Genomic DNA, 22186 nt, shown 5'->3' on the forward strand with positions numbered 1-22186 from the left:
CAGGCCAGTGTGTGCTATCCCACTTAGATGGACTGATATTTGTGTGTGTGTGAATGTGTGTGTGTGTGTGTGTGTGTGTGTGTGTGTGTGTGTGTGTGTGTGTGTGTGTGTGTGTGTGTGTGTGTGTGTGTGTGTGCTTTTGCGTGTGCGTGTGCGTGTGCGTGAGACCGACAAGGACTGCACTGTATGCTTGTGTGTCTTAGACAGAGAGAATGAATGATTTGTCTTGGCCTTAATTCCTAATGGAAAGCTTAGAGAAATGTTTTTTTTCCTCTTTTCGTTTCTGGTTTTGTTTATTCGTTTCACATTATGCCAGTTCATCCATAACAGCTGCATCTCTTATGTAATTAGCAATGAAAAAAACAAAACATGTTTACTTGCCTCATTCTATACTTGGCTGCCTTGGCTTGGGCAGTGGAGTGGGGGTGGGGGGTGGGCGGAGCTGCTCTCATCTCCCATGGAGGAGCTCTTGTGTTTCCTGGGACTCTGTCTACCCATCAAAATCTTGATGAACTGTTTTCTTGCCGTTCAACACTTTTCTTACATGAGTCCTTGGTTGTATGGGTTATGGCAGTTCTGAGTGTATTTTTCCAAGGTTTCCCCTCTCTTTCTCATCTAATGAAATGCTATCTCTGTGCAGGTACTCCCAAAGTTATCGTCCTCCATTGTGCACGAAGTGGATAGTATCCTAGGCAACAAGCCCTTCAGTAAAAAGGACTACCGTTCTTAGGGGAGTGGCGAGGGGTCGAGCACTCTTGCCCGTATCTCTGCAAGACTGAGCTTTTCACCGAACCAGACATTGGCATGAGGGATTGGCAGTCACAGGGTCCCCGGGTGGACACCGGTGAATTAAAAATGGATGATGTGGATACCACTGTGAATGGTAGGTGGGGTGATAAGGAGGGAGAAACCAGAGAATGTAAGGTCGAAGGTAAAACTCGTTCAACTGGCAGATCAGCGAGACTGGTTCTTCGAGCAGAAAGCTTTTTTCAAAGCAAGAAAAAAAATGAGAATTCACTGAATAAAAAAAAACTACTCCCACATACTCACACATATTCACACACACACGCTTGCTTTCTTATCCTTTTGGCCCTCCTAGGATTTGTGTTTTTCTTCTGGGATATGTGAAAAGATCCCTTTCAGTGTGCTCCACAAACTAGGCAATTTTTTTTATGCTTATTTTTCAAAAGATCTGCCCATTTATTTATTTATTTCTGGTCCTCAAATGACATCTGTCCTCATGCACTTTAGTAACTACTAACTTTATTACAAGGAGTCAGGAAGCCAAAACGTTCTTACCTCCTTCAGATCATCTGCCAAAGTAGAGGCATTCCTTTTGTACACACTCATCCGGCAGCATCTTCTACCAACCACCTTACTGACCATGACATGGCTGCAAAGCAAATAGTCCAATTAGTGGTTAAGAGCACCACTGCTATACTGTACGTCCAACTCATCCAATACTTTCTACAGTTGCAATCTTGGGTGCTTGGCCTTTTCCCTAATTCGGTTTAGAGATGTTATGAGATGTGAGACCCTTGGTGCTCAAATTTGTTACCCTGAAAATCTTTCATAAATATTCCAAAAAATACCTCATCGAATGAAATAGAGTTGAATGGAAGTTCAAATTCTTAGGAATACCTGGATCTTACTTTCATCAACTCTCCTGTGTCACATGGCTCTTCTGCGTTGAGCAGTCTTCCATCCCACTCTCCAGCAGTGCTTTGACAGAGCAGGTTCCGGATATGGCCAAAGTTAAACCTCCCAGGCAAAGAAAAAAAAAGAAAAGACGTAAACCAAAGATTTCTAGTTTTTAAAAAATGTTACATCAGCCGGTCAACAAATGGTTATGGTCAGTAAATAATTAGCATATAAATAGCGTGGAATGACAAATTTTATTAATTAGGCAGTAGTTCTGTTCCATGTAGCTGGAGGCCGATGCGGTATTGTATGCAGATGTCCACTACAAGCCTAGGGCTTTGTTTACTCCAAATTGCGTTATGAATTGAAATGCAATTTAGTTTCTAATTAAACCCTTTATTAAATGTCTGCTGTATTTGTAGGGGATAATTCTGCCTTAATTATCAATCATTAGAATCAGTTTTCTATTTAGAAGACATTTAGGATTTACTCATTTAGATTTCTTTAATATATTTATATGATTATTTTTGACAGCATTGCTTAGATTTCATACATTTTTCTTTACTGGACATGGTTAACGCCTATATATAACAAGAAGACATTTAATTCCTTCTGTTGTAAAGCAAAAACCTTGGTTACAAGTCAACCATATTTTACAGGATTAAAGCAGCCATTTTCTATCCAGACATAACCACAAAATGAATGATTTTCTTACCTTAATAGTTTTACATGGGAGCATGTCTCCCACGCGGGTAGGTTTGCTCTCAGTAAAAACAACTCCGTGTACTACATGGGCAGTCCATAGAAAGGGAGCTTTCCGTTGGCCATATTTTCCCTGATTCTTTTGCGCCCCCTTCTGGCTGAAGAAAAAACTTTGTCCATGCACACTCGATAGAGTAATGCTTTCAGAAATGTCAGTACACATTTCGACCACATCACAGTAACTGCACACTTGTTTCCCTCTAGGTATGTGGTTCATGTTATCAGCACTTACTTGGAGGCTAAATTGTAGTGTTTATTTAAAAAAAAACAAAAAAAAAACAAAGGGATAATATATTCTGACCTGAGTGACAATGGGGGAATGTGTAGCAGTGTGTAAAACATGCTGAAATCTCTCATCAACTGTCTCTTAACAATCTCTTAACATTGATCCAACATATGGGTAAAGCCTATCTATGCATGAGTATTCTAGTGTCACAGTGCATTTGCCAGTATGTCTAAATGCAGCTTGTGAGCAAAACATGGCACTGTTGGAATCAGTCAAGTCTTACACAGCACAGTGTGCATTATTTACTCGACTGCAATGTGAAAATACTCTCTTTTACCAAGATAAACCATCTCTTTCTCTCTCTATCTCTCACACTCTCTCTTTTTCTCTCTCTCGCTGTGATAAACCCCCCTTTTGTGTAGAAGGGTTTCCTATATATTTCATGTGTTTGTAGTGCAGGCACACACTCACGTGCCTTGCTTTGTCTTTGAATGCTGGAGCCTCTGTAACACTAGTTTTCACAAACCATCATAGCCAAGAATCATCAATGGCAACTGCTTTTGGTGGACAATAACTCATCCGTACGGCTGTGCAGAACATTGCAGTATTCTTACATGAAGCACACCCCCAAATGTTGTGTACCTGTTTATTGTGTGACTTCCAGCAGATTCAGAATTCTTTTCATCTGTTAAAAGCCGTGGTTCAGGAGACTCATGGGGAAAGTTGGGTGTATGGGTTCAGTCTACAGAGATTACATTGTAATGTAGGTCTTGAACCAGGACAGAGCTGACAACCGCAACAACTACTAAGTAGACAGGAAAGGGGAAATCGAGTACCCGGTATAAATTGTTCTTGGCCTACCATCAGTGCTTTAACCAAAGACTTTCGCAGAGAGCCACACACTGTCTCTTAGGTGGGGCTTCTACATGTTGGACTATGTATAAGTGTTAGCGAAGGTGAGGTTGTGGTGGATGCTAAGACCATGCCGTAAACTGTCTATCTAACTAGTGTGTGCCGTTGTTTTGCCTCTGATGAGACCGTAGGAAGCGTTCCTCCCTGTGTCAACCTAGTTTGGGGACCTGCTTATGTTGTGTGAGTTGCATTTGTGTTTTTGAAATCTGTTGTTCCTATGTTAAAGGGGGACCCTATAGTCTGACTATCAATGTAGAGTATGTCATGTGGTGTTGTTTAAACAAAGCCATACCCTAATCGCTAATAGCTAATAACAGGCTCCATTAGCACTTCTTTACAATAAAGGTTTGTGCCTCAGTAGGCTACGTGCTAAACCACTCATGCCCATAGCATTAATGGTAAAACTAGAACCGCCATTTCATCCAATAGACAGTGTGGTGTCGCTAAGGAATGACAAAACTAAACTACTCCTGAAAAATTCTAAATATTTACTGATAAATTACATCATGTTAAGCCCTTTAAAGACAAAATAAGTGTACGCCTGTTTTTACCTGCATTGAAGTAGTTGGACCTATGGGAGGCACACATTAAGATTTTTGTATCGTAGAGGGACTGTAATGAAGGGTTATGTGGCAGACTCCTGTCTCTGAATGCTAGTGGTTGTCTGAAACCCTCTCTGTGTATAAAGTCTCTATATATAGTGTATTGATACTGATGGCTGATATTACTTTGGCCTTTGTTCATTTTCATTGGCTTATTACATTATGCTTGAAGGGAAATTATGAAAATAAAATGTACAGCTTCTGATATTATCAAATGAAAATAAATTATATTGGAAAAAAAATTGTAATGTTATGAATTTTAATGATTGAAATTAATGTTTGTTTATTATAAGAAACAACAATATTTATGATCAATATGTATCTGTGAAATACATTTTCATATTGATGGACAACTTTACAAAAAAGATAGGCATCCTCTCTTAAAATGAAAGTGCTGATATGATCCCTGACATAGTTAACTATGAACAAAACTGAAAGCTTTTCTTGTCTTCTTTGTCATCTGCTCGCATAACCATCTATGCCAAGGATACTTCTAGACATCAAACAGAACACACTCCTGAAGGTTCTCAGTGGCAAGTTTGGTAAATAAAAAAATACTTTTGAAATATTCTTTTACAAAATGAGTCGTACAGAACGCTCATACTTACATGCTTATTGTGTGTCCCTTTTCCTCATCAGAGTTACGCATGAAGTATGACATTTCATTTTATATTTCAAATGATAGATTTGATTGATCAGACTCTCGACTTGGGGTCAGTATTCTAAAGGTATATGAGCTTATAAAGCATATTCCTTCGAATTAAAAACAATTTGACACAAAGTGCTAATCGATATAACCATTTCTATAAGAATCACTTCACCGGAGTGAGCGACTAAATTCCTTTTAGTCATTAAGTACCAGATGTGACATGCCAGACTGAAGAAGAAAGATGAAACACATTTATGCTGTTACATACAGTAAAAAGGGTTATGTGCATTGTATTGCTTTTCACTGCATTTTGACATGCACTAATATGAAACGGCAGCAAGCAGAGTTTTACACTGACCACACGCCCAGAAATCCCCTAAGAGTTCACTATAATATGTTGCCAATTTGTGCTAAATTTGCTTTACATTTCACTGCTGAAAATGTGTGCTCAACAGAATATTTTCTTTCAAACGTTCACACGTACATAAATACATACACACTTTTCCATACACCTGACATAGTTTTGGATGCCTATGAAAAAGCCTGGAAAAATTACTAGCATGACTGACAAGAACTCTTCTGGCATATGATAAGCCCCAAACGACAGGTACAGTACATTTGGTGAGGAGAACAACCCGTATCTCCTCATGATATGTTTCGTATGATAAATCTTCTTGGCATAATGTTTGGTTATAGTGTTAAGAGAAACAAAAAGTAAACACAGAGTATACTCAATTTATCATAAGCCAGTCTCAGTGATGTAGTCCTTTTTAAATGAAGTAACAGAAGTGTATGTAAAGAATATGATGTTGTCAATTCAGTTCATTTAATGTCACTTGAATGGCTGGGCTGGGGATTCATTGGAAAAGCTCTTGTCCTTTTCGTGTGACTCCTCTTCACTCTTGTCACTGGAGGGCCCTAGGCCACTTTAACAGCAGACGTCACTGTCACTCAGTTTAGTTTTCTCTCATTCCAAAAAAGGATTTTTTTTTCCCCCCAATGCAAAGCCTCAGGATGCTACTACATCATGTTGTCATTGGTTTGTTCTCAAGCCAGCCGGGCGTGGCCCAGTCTTGGTATTGTGGCTCAGCTGGTAGAGCAAGGTGCCAACAACACCACAGCCATAGATTTCAGACTTCCAGAGAGTTCACTTACTGATCAAATGCATACCTTACCTGTGGTTTAACTTGCTTTGGATAAAATCATCTGCTAAATGAATGAATTTGTCTTGTGGAGCATTTGGTCAGGATATGGCTAGATGGTGGATCTCGTGGGATGCTAAGCGGTTCGCGTAACACACTGAATTCCTGACTTGAGGAGTAAGACATGTCCTATGTCCTCCCCGGAAGCCTGTTGATCTGATGACCAGACCTAAGTATCCCCCCTGAAGAGGAAAGAGAAACAAAACACACATGAGAAACCTTTCAGCTTTTCCATTGTCTAAAAAAAACCTTGCTCTCCCATTTATAATCTGTAGCTGATCTACAATGCAGGAGGACAGCTGTATTGGTTTAATCACTGGCGCTGATGTCATCACCTTCACTACAGCTCAGGCCGAACCAGCCCTGCAGGCAGGTGCAGCGTCCGTTGCGTGGGTCACACTGGCCTCTGTTCACACACTCGCAGCTCTGCGCACAGTCCGGTCCGTAACGGCTCAGCCCGCAGTCTGCGTGCACAGGCCGAGAGCAGACAGGTTTCACACAATGCAGCACAAGGTCCCCCCCACCCCCACCACAACACACAAATGTACAAGACCACTATGTCTGGAAGACTCATATTTGTTCATCGTTATTGTTTACAGGCGACGTGCTGATTGAGTAATTATGCTCAACGTAAAATGTGTCAACACAGCAGTTTACAGGATATGAGAAATAAAATAACATAATCTGCGTCAATCATAATTTTAGCTTCCTTTTGGAAATGGGAAAACACCTAAGCTGCTTGCCTGAAGTTAACAATTCATAGTGGCACATTTATTTGAAGAAGCAGAGGACACATTTATTTGAAGAAGCAGAAGACATGGCAGTTGAACGGATGTTGAAATCTGCAACAGCCCTTACTGAGGTCACATCGGGCTCCTGTCTGTCCCGGGGGGCACAGACATCTGCCGTTCCTGGGGTCGCACGGGGCGTCGCTCTCACAGTCACAGGCCTGAGAACAGTCCTCCCCGAACCTCCCCTGTGCGCAAACTGCCAGAGGAAACACACACAGACACTGGTGTCAGGGGGGTCTTCTCCAGAGACATAAGGGGGTGGACTGCACTCTATGAGAAGCGGGTGCAATCTAGAATCTTTCTAGATCCTACAGTTATACAATGCCAGTTCAGAAACCCTTCAAAGTTCAATTTAAAAAGTCAGAACAGGGAACCAGAACTGAGAACCACACGGTAGGGTGAGTGTTCTTAAGCTGTCAGCTATGTGGCATTTTTCAGCTGTGGGGAACCCCTTTAGAACTAGACAGAACATCTCTGTGTGGAAAGGGTTCTAGTACGAAGAGCCTAAAGAGCCCATTGGTCTGCCAGCGTCCATTTAGTGTCTCACCTCTCCCACAGCGGGGGCCGTGGTAGCCAGGAGGACACCGGCAGCGTCCAGTGCTGGGGTCACAGCGGGAGTTCCCTCTGCAGTCACAGAGCTTCTGACAGCGAGGCCCGTAGAAGCCTGGTGGGCAAGCTGGGTAGAGAGGGTGGGGAAGGCAGACAAACTTCAATACACGTGAATAGAACTATACTTTGAAGTAAGTGTAACATTATGCTTTTGGTTGGTTGGCTGTGTGTGTGTGCGTGTGTCTGTCTGTCTGTCTGTGTTCGCACGTGGAAGGTGAATAAAAACATTTGCCTATATCCCAGATGGTTCCTCTCACCATGTTCACAGAGATGGCCATAGTAGCCTGGTTCACAGTGGCATTCTCCAGTCACTCTGTCACACACGCCATCGTTTTTACACGCACATTGCTGCTTGCAGTTCACACCATATCTTCCTTTAGGACACTCTGACAACAAATCAATGCACAATAATAAACATTTAAAAAGCATGATATTGAGTGGAAATACATGATCAAAGCCATGGATCATAACATTCCATAATACAATTATAGTTGTTATGTTATCAATGAAGGAATCCACTTTCCAGTGTCCAGTTTTCCAGCCATTTTCTTATTCACACAAAATCTCTGCTCTGAATTTCCACCTTGGCCAGGTGTTCAGTATCCAGGCAGCGAGTTCTTGATGTTTCCACAGTGGAACTGAAATACGTTACCTGTGTCACAGCTGCTCCCCATCCACCCCAGCCCACAGGTGCAACTTCCAGACACCGCATCACAAACGCCCGCATTACTGCAGTTACAGCTCTGGGCACAGTCTTCTCCAAACCAGCCAGGCGCGCAACCTGTCACACACACACATTTATACACACAAAAAAAAACTCACATAAACAGACATTTATACACACAAAGACACACACATGCAAAGTTTCCCCTAATGCTTTTCCTATAATTGCAGATAAACCTGCCAATAAATACACAGTTTATACACTTTCCTGACCTTGTCCACAGTCTTCTCCTCGCTGCCCAGCTTTACACACACATCTGCCAGTGACCGGATCGCTCCTGGCTCCCTCGCCGCAGAGCGCCATCTGGGCACAGTCCTTGCCATACCGGCCCGGTGGGCATGCTTTTCCCCGGAAAAGACAGAGGATGTGTGTGTGAGAGGGAGCATCTGTGCAGCATTACACTTCACCGTGTGTGAAATGTAAATAAGGATGCTTGTAAATGAAGAAGTTGTGACATTTACAAAACACTGCGTCTGAGAAGCACAGAGAAACTGAAACATGAATGGATGCGTTGTAAAAACATGAGGGAGGTTTTGTTTTGCTGGCAACAGAAAGGGGCTTAGTGAGATTTTTGTCTTCCTGTGGAAACTCAATTCATTGAGGGACTTCACAGGAAGCAACAACAGATTAAGAGGAAGGTCTTTGACTGGACGACTATTTCTAACATCACATGGTGTTGAAATGCACAACCAGTCTCCCTAAACGTGGGCCCTGCTAAAGGTCAGTGTTGTAATGAGAACAACTGATAGAGTTTTGGTGTTATAATGAGAAGGTTCATTTTGAAATGTACGAATGTCAGCTGAGCAGATGGACTTCCATGTTCTACCACACAACCAAAGGTAACCTAGATTAACTAGCTTACATGTACATTGATCCCTTCAGCAGACACTTTCATCCAAAGGGAGTACAGATATACATTTCCATCAGTAGTCTTTGTGCTTCCTAAACAAACCCATGGTCTTGGTGCTAGCGGCAACTTGCTCTACCAGACTAGTGTGAGTCTGATAGAAATGAGTTGCCAGGCCAGCCGACTGTAGTGTTGAGTGTCTGAGTGTCATCACACTTACTGATGTTGCAGGCTGCTCCTATGAACCCAGCTGGGCACTCACAGGTGCCAGTGGTGGTCAGGCATACACCGTTGTTCAAACACTGGCACCTACGCTCGCAGTTTGGCCCGTACCGACCCTCCTTGCAGCCTAGCAAAGCAAGATAGAGATGGCGCCAAAATCAGTAGTGCAGCACAACCAACTTGTAAAATACAATACAAATGACTCGCTTGCACAAAATAATTCAATGGTTGTAACATATTCTAGCCATAACTACAAGAAATGATGGAGAAAAGAGTAAGGCATACGTTTGTCACAGTAGCTGCCATGGAAACCTGGCGCACAGTAGCAGCGGCCGGTGATGGGATGGCACAGCTGATTGGTAGCGAAGCACTGGCAAACCTGGTTACAGTTCAATCCGTAGGTGCCAGGCTGGCAGGCTGGAGAAACAAGATTAAAGTGAAAAGGTGCCACACAGAACGCTTACATACTCCAGGGTGTGTCTGTGTCCGTCTGTCTGTCTGAAAGTGTGACTGAGAGTATGTTGTCATAACGTCAATATTTATATAAACGTTCACACCATGTATATCCTTGCCCAAGGCTCCTTATGAAGGTGATAAAACACAGCAAAATGAAAGACCATTCTAATGGAGACTGACCACCAGAACATATAAATATACAGTAATATGAAAATCTCATCAAATCACTGGGTTCTCCGGACTTTCCGGAACAATCCATATACACTCAAATAGAGAAAGTCGCAACAGTAGCCTGACAAACCCTGAAGTGTTTCAACAGAGAACCATTCTTGAGAAGCCAGTGAGAGAGTTAAGAGGTTACTCTCTTGTGAAAATGGCTGGGACACTCACTCTGTTCGCAGCCATTGCCCGTGAACCCCGCAGGGCAGCCGCACTCCCCAGTGACGTGGTTGCAGGAGGTGCCGTGGGGACAGGAGCAGCGCTTGGCACAGTCCTTCCCAAAGGAGCCGGGTAAACAGGCTTCAGCAAAAACACACACAGTTACAACCCATTCGGTTAGGAAAAATATAAAGCTGGGCTGGTTAGATAAAGTATAGGTTGGGATATGAAAGATTACATTCACTTCAGGCTCGTAAAAATGAAGGTAAGGCTTGGTTAAGACTATATAAAGTTTAATTTGGTTTAGTTTTTATCATATTTGAATGCCTATTCTAGGACACTGATCAATATTGAGTTATGTCACTACAAAGGGATACATCTGACATAACATGCATAACATATAAAATAAACTATTGCCTTGTCATAATCTAGTTTAGCAATTTGACTATTATGCCTATGGTTATTCAAAGAATGATATCAGGGACTTGAGAAGAGAGAATTAGTGTTGTGCTTTGTTACATTGTATAACATACATAACATTACATGACATATCTATAACATTGTTTGATAAACTGCAAAATAAATCTTTAGTGCGTTGTCATGTTCTGAAATGTTGGATTGACAGTTTTCTCACGTCTGTCACACTGCGGTCCCCTCCAGCCAGTGGGACACAGGCAGACTCCAGTGCCGTGGTCACAGGGAGCATTCTGCTCACACTTGCACCGCCGAGTACAGCCTGGCCCATACAGCCCTGCCGTGCATGCTGGGTAGTTTACACATGCATACAGACACAGACACACACACACACACACACACACACACACACACACACACACACACACACACACACACACACACACACACACACACACACACACAAACACACAAACATACACAACCACAAACATACACTCACACAGACACACACAGAGACAGGGAGACACACATAAACACAGACACAAACACACATACATACACACAGGCACACATTAAGACATATATGAACACAATACACATACACAAACCTGCAGATACACACCCACGCCCACAAAAACAAACATGTTGACTATGTGTGTGTCTTGACAGTTATATTGAAGCAAGCCTAAGCCTGACACAAAACACAGTCATGGAATATGTCAATAGGTCACCCGAACACTTTGTGATCAATTCACCTGATTGGCAGCGCTCCCCGAGCCACCCTGGCTGACAGGAGCACCTTCCAGTCAGGCGGTCACACAGGCCTCCGTTCTCACATGCACACATCTGCTGACAGTCTGGTCCAAAGCGTCTCTGACCACACTCTATGGAGAGAGGTACATACAGGACAGGACATGAAGGTGGAGCATATTAGCTACAGTATTAGCAAGTTATGACCATTTCGATCAACTAGATTTACTATTAAGAAACTATTCATGTAGTTTCATAAGGTCAGACTAGAACAACACTGGGCCAGTCAGCTAAATGTCTACATTTAGGATGAATGTAAGAGACAATACTTTTCAATTCTGCAACTTACGACATATCTGGCTGTAAATTTTGATTAGTATGTCACATTTAGACACAGCACTGATACAGCACATTTATATTGCTGTAGTTCAAACAAATGTAACCACCCACCATATCTCATTTAACATACAAATGATTTCACGTGTTTGGAGTTTGTTTAGGCCACACATTCACACAGATGAATGGCATAAGGAGTGTTTCCCCTCCCCGCTGTAACCATAGAGACCTCCACACGTACTCACCCAGCTCACAGACCTCCCCTCTGTAACCATAGAGACCTCCACAGGTACTCACCCAGCTCACAGACCTCCCCTTTGTAACCATAGAGACCTCCACAGGTACTCACCCAGCTCACAGACCTCCCCTCTGTAACCATAGAGACCTCCACAGGTACTCACCCAGCTCACAGACCTCCCTGCTGTAACCATAGAGACCTCATCATGTACTCACCCAGCTCACAGGCCTCCCCGGTCCATCCGCTGGGGCACGAGCAGAGCCCAGTGATGCGGTCGCAGCTCCCCCCGTTGTGGCACAGGCAGCGCTGGTGACAGCCAGTCCCGTACATGCCAGCAGGACACGCTGGGAAACATCAGGCCGCAAGAGCACACAAGTTTCACATAAGAGTCCTGTTTCTAAGACAGGGTTTCTATTACTTCATGTTTTTGTCTTTGTCACACAACTGGAGATTGTCATCTCTGCCAGAGCTCAACTTTCTTCGTGTTTCATTTTAATGAGGAGGGTAGTGGTTTTTTGAGAGAGTATCATTTTCGAGAGTGTATTTTGGTAATACTGCACTGCACTTTCAATGACAAAGTTAAAGAGAAAAGCAGCCCTCACACCTCACTCCTACTCTACAACGGACTCTTCACTCCCTCACAGTCTGGGACCCAGCAGATGCATGATTAGTGCGCTTTAATTCTTTTCACAGAAACTCTCAATAATGGGTTTTTAAAGGACAAGGTGTTGAGCAGATGTGGGAGCATTAACGGCATCTATAAATAACCTGATATTTAAACAGTTTGGATACTACGCTTCAGACAGGGTTGAGGAGTAACAGCCTGTGGTTTCATAGGGAAGAGCCAACAGACTGGAATATAGCACACACACAAAGACACACACAAACACACACACTCACACACACACACACAGACACACACACCCTTATATGTATACAATGTAATCCAAGTGGAATACCTTGTTTGCAGCTGGGGCCCATCCAGCCTGCTGTACACTGGCACTGCCCGTTGGTTGGGTCACAGCTGGCATTATTGTGGCAAAAACACGTCTGGTTGCATCCGAGACCGTAGGCCCCAGTCTTGCACGCTATCACAGAACACAACACGGGCAAACAAAGGTTAGGAACCGGGTTGTTACATTCTTTTGAGAAACTGTACTTGATCCGCTCACCACAACCAGTCCTGAAATTCAAAGCCACCGAAAACTTTCCACAGAACAGGAACAGCTGTAGCACTGCAGACGTATCCCTGGAAACAGTCCCGGCTGGCACCCAGCACTGCACACATTTACAGAGAAGCGTTCCCCGATCCCCTGGACTTACTCTCCTTAATAGCACATGTAATCTGAGAACATCTGCTTTAGTGTTTTATAAATGTTATTCTCGAGGGAACAGTTGAATGGCCTAGTGTCGTGCTGTCAGTGGATCTTGTAGGGCGAAGGTGGAGCCACTTACGGGTGGTGCAGTGGGGTCATGTAGGGCGGGGCTGAAGGCACTTACGGGTGGTGCAGTGGGGTCATGTAGGGCGGGGCTGAAGGCACTTACGGGTGGTGCAGTGGGGTCATGTAGGGCTCGGCTGGAGGCACTTACGGGTGGTGCAGTGGGGTCCCATCCAGCCAGCGGGGCAGACGCACGCTCCAGACAGGTGGTGGCAGCGACCGCCATTCAGACAGTCACACTTCTGCTGACATTCCAGACCGTGGAAGCCATCAGGGCAGGCTGCAGGCACACACACATTGACAAAAACGCACACAAGGTTAGAGACAAATACAAGCACACAAAACAGCCACATGCATGCACGCATTCAAACACACACATACACACACACACACACACAAACAAATATACATGCATATATGATGTATGTATATGATGCACATACATTCCCACAAGCACACAACCATTCTTTCTCTTTTTCTCTCTCTCTCTCTCTCTCTCTCTATCTCTCTCTCTCTCTCTCTCACGCATATTCAAACACATTCAAAAACACACACACACACACACACATTATTACAAGGGTACAAGACCAAATGGCATTTCCATATGGGCTTAATTGACTTATTTTCTTACGTTTTTCACAGTAGGTGCCGGTCCACCCTGGCAGGCAAGTACAAGCACCACTCACATGCTCGCAAGCGGCACCATTTTCACACTGGCACTGGTTCTGGCAACCCGGGCCAAAGGAGCCTGCCGGGCACTCTTTGGGAAACCAATAAGCAGACAAATGTAGCTGTTAACAGAGTTAGGAGAGACGGTGGCACACTCATGTTTCCCCCTGTGATCATTTCTCCTGTTGCTGGACGGAATACAACTACTACAGCAGCTGTGGTTAAAACCACATCAGGACGGGACGGGACGGGACGGGGTGCATTCAGGACACATCAGAAATAGGGAGATCGCAGGTCTGGTTGCAGGAGATTCCTCAGTGTACCATGAAATGGAAAATCGGATGGGGAAAAAAAGTGTTTGCAGAGGTAAATTGGATGATTGTGCTGAACCTAGCGAAACAAGCCACAAGAATTTATGTTTTCCGCCAAAGCAGAGATGTTGGTAGGAAGACTGGTATTTCTGTGCCACTAATTTGAAAAGTTTCACAGTAGTGTCTGTCTGTCCCTCTATCTGTCTGTCTGTCTGTCTGTCTGTCTGTCTGTCTGTCTGTCTCTACCCATCCAAAACCTGAGAAACATTCATAGGGAGAACACTCCAGAAAAGAATAATATATTCAGAAAAGCTCAAATCAACATATCTCTGTAGTGCTCGGCACTGGTGTCTTGTCATTGCTAATCTAGCAGCACGTACTTTGGTCGCAGTGCGTCCCGGTGAACCCAGCCTCGCAGTCGCACTGGCCTGTAAGCGGGTGGCAGATCCCATCGGCCCTCCTGCAGTCGCAAGCGTTGGCACAGTCTGCCCCCCAGCGGCCCGGCTCACACTCTGCCAGGTGGGTAGGAGGGAAGGGGGAAGCCACAAGTCATTAGCCCCCTGAAACAAAACTGCTCCCATACCTCACCCTCCATTAACTGCACCCTATGCGCTGGCACACCCTGTTATGTGGTAAGGGATCCCTGTCCTCTCTTCATCCTTCAGATGGTGGAAAGTTCAGCACTAAGTGCTTTGAGCCCCAATGGCATTGAGTGCATGTAAGCCAGCTGCAGTTGAGTTCCCATACTTCTAATACTACGCAGCTCAACTACAGCAAGGTGCAACTAGAGCAACATCACCCAGGGAATTCAACTTCCAAATATTGATCAAATGTATATCTTGATATTACTCGTATTTTTTGGATAATAACCTAGATCTAAATGAATGCATGCGATGTGTAAAAGATATGTTAGATCATTGTGTGTGTGCCGCTGTACCTTTGGTGCAGTCGTGCCCAGTCCAGCCCTCCGCGCAGGCACATCGGCCAGTGATGTGGTGGCATCGCCCATTCTCACATGAGCACCGTTCCTGGCAGCTGGTCCCGAATCGTCCCACTGGGCACACTGCGGACAATAAGAACCACCAATCACCTCAACTGTTTTATAACCCTTTTACAGCACCACTAAGTGAATTACGACTTTCTTTTATTTAAGACACCCTGTATTGTAAACCCCCTTTTAACTGTTTTTGGATGAGCCTGTAATTCTACTTGGATAAGCATCTAAAGCTTTGAGGATGCATGGAAAGTGTTCCCCTCTTAAATGGACTGGCCCGATAGCGTTATTGTTCCTCTGGGTTCTGGTAGGGTTGGGTTCGAGAGGTTGGCTGCCCTCACCGCTCTCACACAGCTTTCCCATGTATCCCGCCTGGCAGAGGCAGGAGCCGTTGTGTTTGTCGCACGCCGCGCCATTCTCACACGGAGGGCACAGCTTGGCACAGCCAAGGCCCCAGTGTCCCTCGACACACTCTGTGGCAAAAGCACACACACATACAAGCAATAAAATGTTTTACAATAATACGGGGTAAGGTAACAGTACCCTAGCTGCACTATATAAACTTACAGGACTCTTTTCTTACACTGTATATTCCAGTGAGTAGGTCCCCTGAATGTGTTAGATGTAATAGTGATCTATCCATTTCAGCCATTTACGTAAGGGATAATGTATAGAACGCAGGTCCTTATCGGAAAATAAGTCCCGACAGGGTGAACCGGACACCGACGCGAAGCGGAGGTGTCTTGCTTCGCCCTGAAGGGACTTATTTTCCGATAAGGACCTGCGTTCTATACATTATCCCGCTTATTATACGGCAACTTGCCAAAACAAAAAAATAACTTAACACAGTGTGTCTTTTTACAATGTATTTGTTACTATATGTAGTGTTAAAAAGCAGAGAAATAGTTTGCCAAAGACGTTGAACTTCAAAGACGTTGAACATTCTTTAGAACACAGCTGCTCAACCGTCCGCTGAAACTCCATTGATAAGTTACCGGACTCAATACTTTCGGAATGATACGAAAGACCTATATCAGAAGCACAAAACCCGTTGCCATTGACAGCACAGCGGTCATTATATGCAGGTCATTATATGAAAATAAGTACCTGCGAACGTTGGGGATGGCCCATTCAAATCAACGGGGCTTTTTGGAACGTTCTGAAGAGCCGTATAATAATATTAAATAAACCTGACTTAATAGATTCCATTCCCAGTGGGCTTCGAGCTGCAGGATATGTTCCAAGTATTTGATCAATTTGATCTCATCTTATCAGCAGGCAAAAGTGGACTTTCACCACATTAACGGTTGGCTTGCTATAGATGGCTGAATGTTAGTTGGAGTCAAACTGAGGGCCAAACGTGGGCTTTTTTCATACACCACTCCTGCCATAACTCTCTCAGAGCAGAAAGAGTGAGTGTGTGTGCCAGCATACACTCTCTCTGTCAGACCCTGCAGTCATCTATTCTCCTCACCTTTCTTGTGCTTTCACCTTTCATTTCCTGACCATCACTCTCATGTGTGCTCTATCTTTTCTCCTCATCTCTCCCCTCTTCTCTTCATCCATCTAATCCTGTCTCTTCTTCTCTTATTTCCTCATGTTCTCTCCTTCCATCCAGCGAGCGCGCATGGCTCTTTTCCTCTTACGCTCATCCCACATTCCACTCCTCTCCTGTCTTCATTTATCTTCTGACCACTCATTACCCCCTCCCTTCCTCCACTCCTCTCATTTACATTTCTTCTTCCTTTCTTTATTTCTTCTTCACTTCTGTCCTGTCCCCTACCTTTCATTTGCATTCTCTCCACTACTCAGATCTCTCCTCTCTGCTATCATCTCCTATTCCTCTCTATTTCACCCTTCTCCACACCTGGCCATGCGTTTCATCTCCTCCACATCGCTCCTCTCATGCAACTCGGTTCATCAGTCTCTTCTCTCCTCTTTTCCTCTCCTCCTCTATCTTCTTCTGTCTTCTCCTTCTCTCTTATTCCACCTAATCCTGTCATTTCTCTTTCCCCTTCTCTCTTTTCCTCTCTAAAAGTCTCATCTGCTTCCATTAATTCTCCCCCCCTCCTCCCCTTCCAACATGTGCTCCTCTTCTCCTCTCTCCTCTCACCCTCCGGTGGCCCTGTCAAGGTGGGGGGCCTGACAGCTCTGCACACACAAACACACACACACACACACACACACACACACACACGCACACACACGCACACACACACACACACACACACACACACACACACACAAATCCCAGCAGTCCCTGTCTTGGTCCGGGCACTCAGACTCTCCCTGCTTCACCACTCCAACTGGAAGCACACCTTCGCTCTTAAGTTATTAGTGCCCATTCACTCGCCTTTGAGGGGGAAAAAAAGAAAAAAATGGCCCAGTCGTCCCCTCCCATCTTTTCCTAAGGCCTGCTTCTTCTCATTCGGCGTCTCAGCAAATCTGACAGAGAATTTCTCTAACGGAGGAGCCAGCAGGACATGATATATTAGTGTGTCACTTGCTCTATGGAGTTTGGCTACACTTGGGCACCATGAAAAGAGCAAACGGGTGAATCTGGCTAAGAATAGACACTTTTAACAAGCTGCCTTTCTTCTCTGCTTACATTTCCTCTCCCTCCCCCTCACTATCAGAGTCCGCACTCGGCACAATATCCAAGAGCACAAATGGAGCATAATGGAAAGTCATTAGAGGAGGCACCAGAGATGTTTTTGACATGGCTGCTGCCTCTGGAACTCTCCGTAAGGTCACGTCGCCGAGCACACCTCTCCGCTACGCACGCGTGCCAGACAGATGCTGGTTTCCGGGAAGAAACTTTAAAAATAGTGGAGCAGAACTCGCGCCACCTACCCTTCTGTGGTTACTGTCACGCCGGTGGGTTTAGAATGTTGCAAAACGACCGGCCTCAAGAATATCTGGGTCCATTAGATATAACATAGAATAAAAAAATGTGCCATTGTTGAAGAATGTATTCTTTTAATGGAATGTATAAAACAGCTGAGGGGTTTAAAAAAAAAAAAGTTGGATTGCCCACACCCATGTCACAGTGATGGGGTCGATTGCTCTGCTCTTGTCACAGTTACGGGGTGGATTGCTATAGTCTTGTTCCTTACCCATCTCACAGTGGTCTCCGGTGCTGCCCGCGGAGCACTGGCACTCCCCTGTGGCCTTATCACACGCTGCCCCAGAGCAGTCACAGTGCTGGGCGCATCCTTGCCCATATCTCCCCATAGCACAATCTGTATGAGAGAGAGATGGTTAAAAAAGAGAGTTAAAAAGAGTGTGTGTGAAAGAGAGAGAGATATAGAAGGATAAGAATCGAACACAAGACAAGTTGCATAAGAGGTGAAAATAAAAGGAGAAATTCCTGCATGAGAAAATGGGAAGTGCAGAGCTGGGAGCTGCCCAGAGATTATCTGGCTCCCCGGGGCTGCCTGCTGCCTCGCTCCACTTCAAGGCTTCAGCTCTGGACACCGTGTTATGGAACAGTCCCCCGCCCCCCACCCCCAAACAAAAACACGATCAACATCTCCTTTCAAATCAGAGGTGACAGAGACTGCGTAACTGTATGACTGGTGTTATCAAACAGAAAGGCCACCTATGGGGAAAGTGGTTTCCCACACTAGACCCCTGCTACTGTTCTGATTATGTGGGTCAGGGCTTCTCGAGCTATTTGGCAAAGCACTGTAGAGGGGGAGCAAGGGTAGTAATCAGGGAACGCATGAAGAATTACAGAAAAGTCCAAAAACCCTTGGACAAGGAGGACGTGTAAATTAACCCCACATCCTTCCACTGGGGTCAGTTCCAATAGCCACAAACAGCAATTGATTTAGAGTTTAAAGGACACGCAAGAGTTCAGTGGTCAAACAAAGCCAGAGGCGAGAGAAGACACAAGTACTCCAGCCACATGTAGCTCATATGTATCCAAAACAAAAGGAAGAAAATGGTGCAAGAGAGAGGTCTGTAGAGGGGTGGGGGGGTCAGTGTGAGTGAGTCCCCCGTGCTCCCAGTTGTATTAAATTGATAGCAGATGCAGCACTCTGATCACTTAATAGCTTCCAGGCACAATGAACTGACTGCCAGCTCAGGGGTTTCTGTACAAATATTCTGGTCATTTACGTAACACCCGCCTCCCCATCTCCCCTCTGTGAGATATCGTGGAGTGACAGATACAAAGTTCAATGAGGTTACAAAGGAACCAAAGCTGGGATGGACCTATCGGACTGAGAGCTGCGATGGATACAGGAAATCAAAACTATGAGTAGACACACCAAAGCTGCAAAGGACACAGAGGAACCAGAACTGCAAAGGACACAGAGGAACTAGAACTGCAAAGGACACAGAGGAACTAGAACTGCAAAGGACACAGAGGAACCAAAGCTGCAAAGGACACAGAGGAACCAGAACTGCAAAGGACACAGAGGAACTAGAACTGCAAAGGACACAGAGGAACTAGAACTGCAAAGGACACAGAGGAACTAGAACTGCAAAGGACACAGAGGAACCAAAGCAGAAAAGGACACAAAGCTGCCATGGCCAGAGTGCTGTCGAGGCTGCAGGCATCTCTTTTGTTCTTGAGAACCAGGGCTTTAGGACAGTTTCCATTCTCTCTCTTTCCAGAGAGGGACTCTTGAGGAAACTGTTACTGTTTCAGAAATAAGCCCCAGCGCATATCTCCCTAAACAGCTGTCTGTCAACCTGCCCAGAGCCATTCGATACTGGACCTCACTTTCCAAAACAACAGGCTGCATTTTGCAGCAAGAAAAACTACATAGCCATTGGACTGTCTAGTACAGCCAGAGCTGTAGGTTTTCAAGTTTCCAAGTCCTTCATCATTAATCCTGTATTGAAATATTAATATGTTAAAACACAAGGCTGAAAGAGCTTGAGGGAGAGTGGAAATAAAGTTACGGCTCCTGACAAAGATCTCCTGCAGGGCTCTGCACACAAGTTTTCCCTCAAGCGTTGAGCCTATCTGGCATTCATATCTGGCATCTCTGCTTGTGTCATGCTGCCTGTCAGCAGAGCTTTCCCCTATATGAGGTTCCTGGGAGGTTTAACTTCGAATAGAGGAAGAACACAAACCCTATCAATATCTATGCAAGCTTCTTCATAGGGGTTACATTGCCACTCATTTAAATATTGAAAAAGAAAAGATTGGTGAGGTAAAAAAACAAAAAAAAACAGACGCTGACTCAACATGTTGATGAGTTCTCGTAAAGGCATTCTAGCACTGACAGTGAGAGACAGACCACCAGCCTCGTGTGAGTCGTGTTCCAGGGAGCGGACGGCTCTGGTGTGGTTCTGGGCTTGACCTGGCCCAGACCTGGACACGCATGAGCTCCAGTCCAGACTCAGTAGTTTCTGTGGGATAGCATGAGTAATGAACGTAATGACTCCAACCACATCCCTCAGTCATTAAGTGACTCAACAGGAACTTTAGTTTTAAATGTTGTTCTTGGGGAGAGGAGACACTGTTCCTCTACTGTTGGAGAGACAGTTCCGGATATACTGTAAGAATGGAGTGTCAAAATCACAGTGCAGTTTTATTGCTCCAAATAGGAGCAATCATTTTCCAATTATCACTGTCACTGAGCTCCATGAATAACACTGAATGGTTTCATTAGTACAATTGAATTTTAAACAGTTTATAGAGTGACTTTAACACTGTGTGGAATGAGACCAAATGGTACCCAAACAGTTTTAAATGTTTTAAAATCGGGGTTAATTCTACACTGTATTTCTGTTATGTACCCAGCACAGTACTTACCCAGTTCACAGTTGTCCCCACTCAGACCAGCAGGACACTGATGCTGACACTGCCCTGAGACATGATCACAGGACACCCCAGAGAGGCAGACACATGTCCTCTTACACCCAGCACCATAATATCCACCTTCACACTCTGAAACAGAAGACAAGAGGTTAAGGGACACACATTAGCAACTAGCATCTAGTAAGTGGTTTCCTAGGTTTGTTAACCAGCTCCACTGACCTTCACTGCATGTCTTGCCCTGGTAACCTGGTTTACACACACAGGTGCCATGACGACGGTGACATTCTAGAGTGTTCTGCTGGACACACTTACACTCCTCGGAGCAGCCTGGACCGTAGGCCCACTTAGGACAGGCTGGACACAAAACACACACACACACACACAGGTGAACGGGTGTCTTTTGAAACAAGAGACAAGAGGGGGAGGTGTAAAAACATTGTGTTGAGACTGTGAGACTTACGCAGGTGACAGAACCTTCCATACAGTCCAGGGTCACAAAGGCATGCCCCGTAGGTGCGATGGCAGCGGCCATTGTTGGCACAGTTGCACCTCTTGTTGCAGAATTTGCCATAAAAGCCCTTTGGGCAGCCTGAAAGAACAGAATTGTAATTTAATCTCCAACACAGTTTTACTTCACATATTAAGGAAACTTTATTACTTTTCCGTAGATATAATATTGCAGATATAGTTAAAGGATGATCATCAAACTGAGTTCTGGAGAGTGCCAACATCCTACAGCATTAACCCAATGAAAACCTAGAGAGTCTCCAACAGACAACAATGAACCATACCGAAAAGTAACAGAGCGCCTCTGCTCTGACATTTAGAAAGTATTGAAGTATTGACCTGAATGAGGATGTTCAGTACTACTCACCATCCTGGCACATGTCTCCACCGACCCCAGGCGGGCATCGGCACTGTCCAATCACTGGGTCACACGTGGCACCATTCTTACACTTACAGCTGAAGGAGCAGTTCCTCCCGAACATGCCCTCTGGGCAGGCTGGAGTGGGTGTAGACATGACACACTTAAACGTAGCGTCCAGCACAAGTGATATGACTAGACATCTCCTGCACGCATATACAGGTTGCTCAATGTGTAAGTTCGGGCTCAAATAAATCATATAACCTGCTTTTACCAGGTGGACTCAGATTATTTCACTTATGAGTATATTTCGGTTCACAAATTGTCATAATTAGTACATTCACATCATTCGGGGCAACATTAATAC

The 22186-nt window shown here is 44.7% G+C and overlaps 2 protein-coding genes across 6 annotated transcripts in view; one reads left to right on the forward strand and one right to left on the reverse strand.

The window, feature by feature from the left end:
- Nucleotides 1-4378, forward strand: part of kcnab2b (potassium voltage-gated channel subfamily A regulatory beta subunit 2b) — a 73454-nt gene extending 69076 nt beyond the window's left edge. The window contains exon 15 of one of the 5 annotated variants that reach the window (XM_080853515.1): nt 641-4372. In XM_080853515.1, coding sequence (XP_080709641.1) covers nt 641-730 — 90 coding nt within the window. In that variant the 3' untranslated portion in view covers nt 731-4372. Of the gene's footprint in view, nt 1-640 lie in introns of all 5 variants that reach the window. The other 4 variants (XM_080853511.1, XM_080853512.1, XM_080853513.1 and 1 more) reach the window with 4 other exon arrangements.
- Nucleotides 4379-4568: 190 nt separating this feature from the next.
- megf6a (multiple EGF-like-domains 6a) overlaps nt 4569-22186 on the reverse strand; it is a 38438-nt gene continuing 20820 nt past the window's right edge. The window contains exons 11-34 of the mRNA XM_080853508.1: nt 21829-21957; nt 21415-21543; nt 21174-21308; nt 20949-21083; nt 18292-18417; nt 15517-15648; nt 15119-15244; nt 14562-14693; nt 13833-13961; nt 13353-13481; nt 12722-12850; nt 11978-12106; nt 11194-11322; nt 10656-10784; nt 10034-10162; nt 9473-9604; nt 9186-9314; nt 8331-8459; nt 8047-8175; nt 7652-7780; nt 7333-7461; nt 6853-6981; nt 6330-6458; nt 4569-6176 (exon numbers count right to left, since the gene is read on the reverse strand). Coding sequence (XP_080709634.1) covers nt 6124-6176; nt 6330-6458; nt 6853-6981; nt 7333-7461; nt 7652-7780; nt 8047-8175; nt 8331-8459; nt 9186-9314; nt 9473-9604; nt 10034-10162; nt 10656-10784; nt 11194-11322; nt 11978-12106; nt 12722-12850; nt 13353-13481; nt 13833-13961; nt 14562-14693; nt 15119-15244; nt 15517-15648; nt 18292-18417; nt 20949-21083; nt 21174-21308; nt 21415-21543; nt 21829-21957 — 3035 coding nt within the window. The 3' untranslated portion in view covers nt 4569-6123. The remainder of the gene's footprint in view (nt 6177-6329; nt 6459-6852; nt 6982-7332; nt 7462-7651; nt 7781-8046; nt 8176-8330; nt 8460-9185; nt 9315-9472; nt 9605-10033; nt 10163-10655; nt 10785-11193; nt 11323-11977; nt 12107-12721; nt 12851-13352; nt 13482-13832; nt 13962-14561; nt 14694-15118; nt 15245-15516; nt 15649-18291; nt 18418-20948; nt 21084-21173; nt 21309-21414; nt 21544-21828; nt 21958-22186) is intronic.

The sequence above is a fragment of the Sprattus sprattus genome, assembly GCF_963457725.1.
Source record: "Sprattus sprattus genome assembly, chromosome: 16".
In the NCBI taxonomy this organism is placed as follows: Eukaryota; Metazoa; Chordata; class Actinopteri; order Clupeiformes; family Clupeidae; genus Sprattus; species Sprattus sprattus.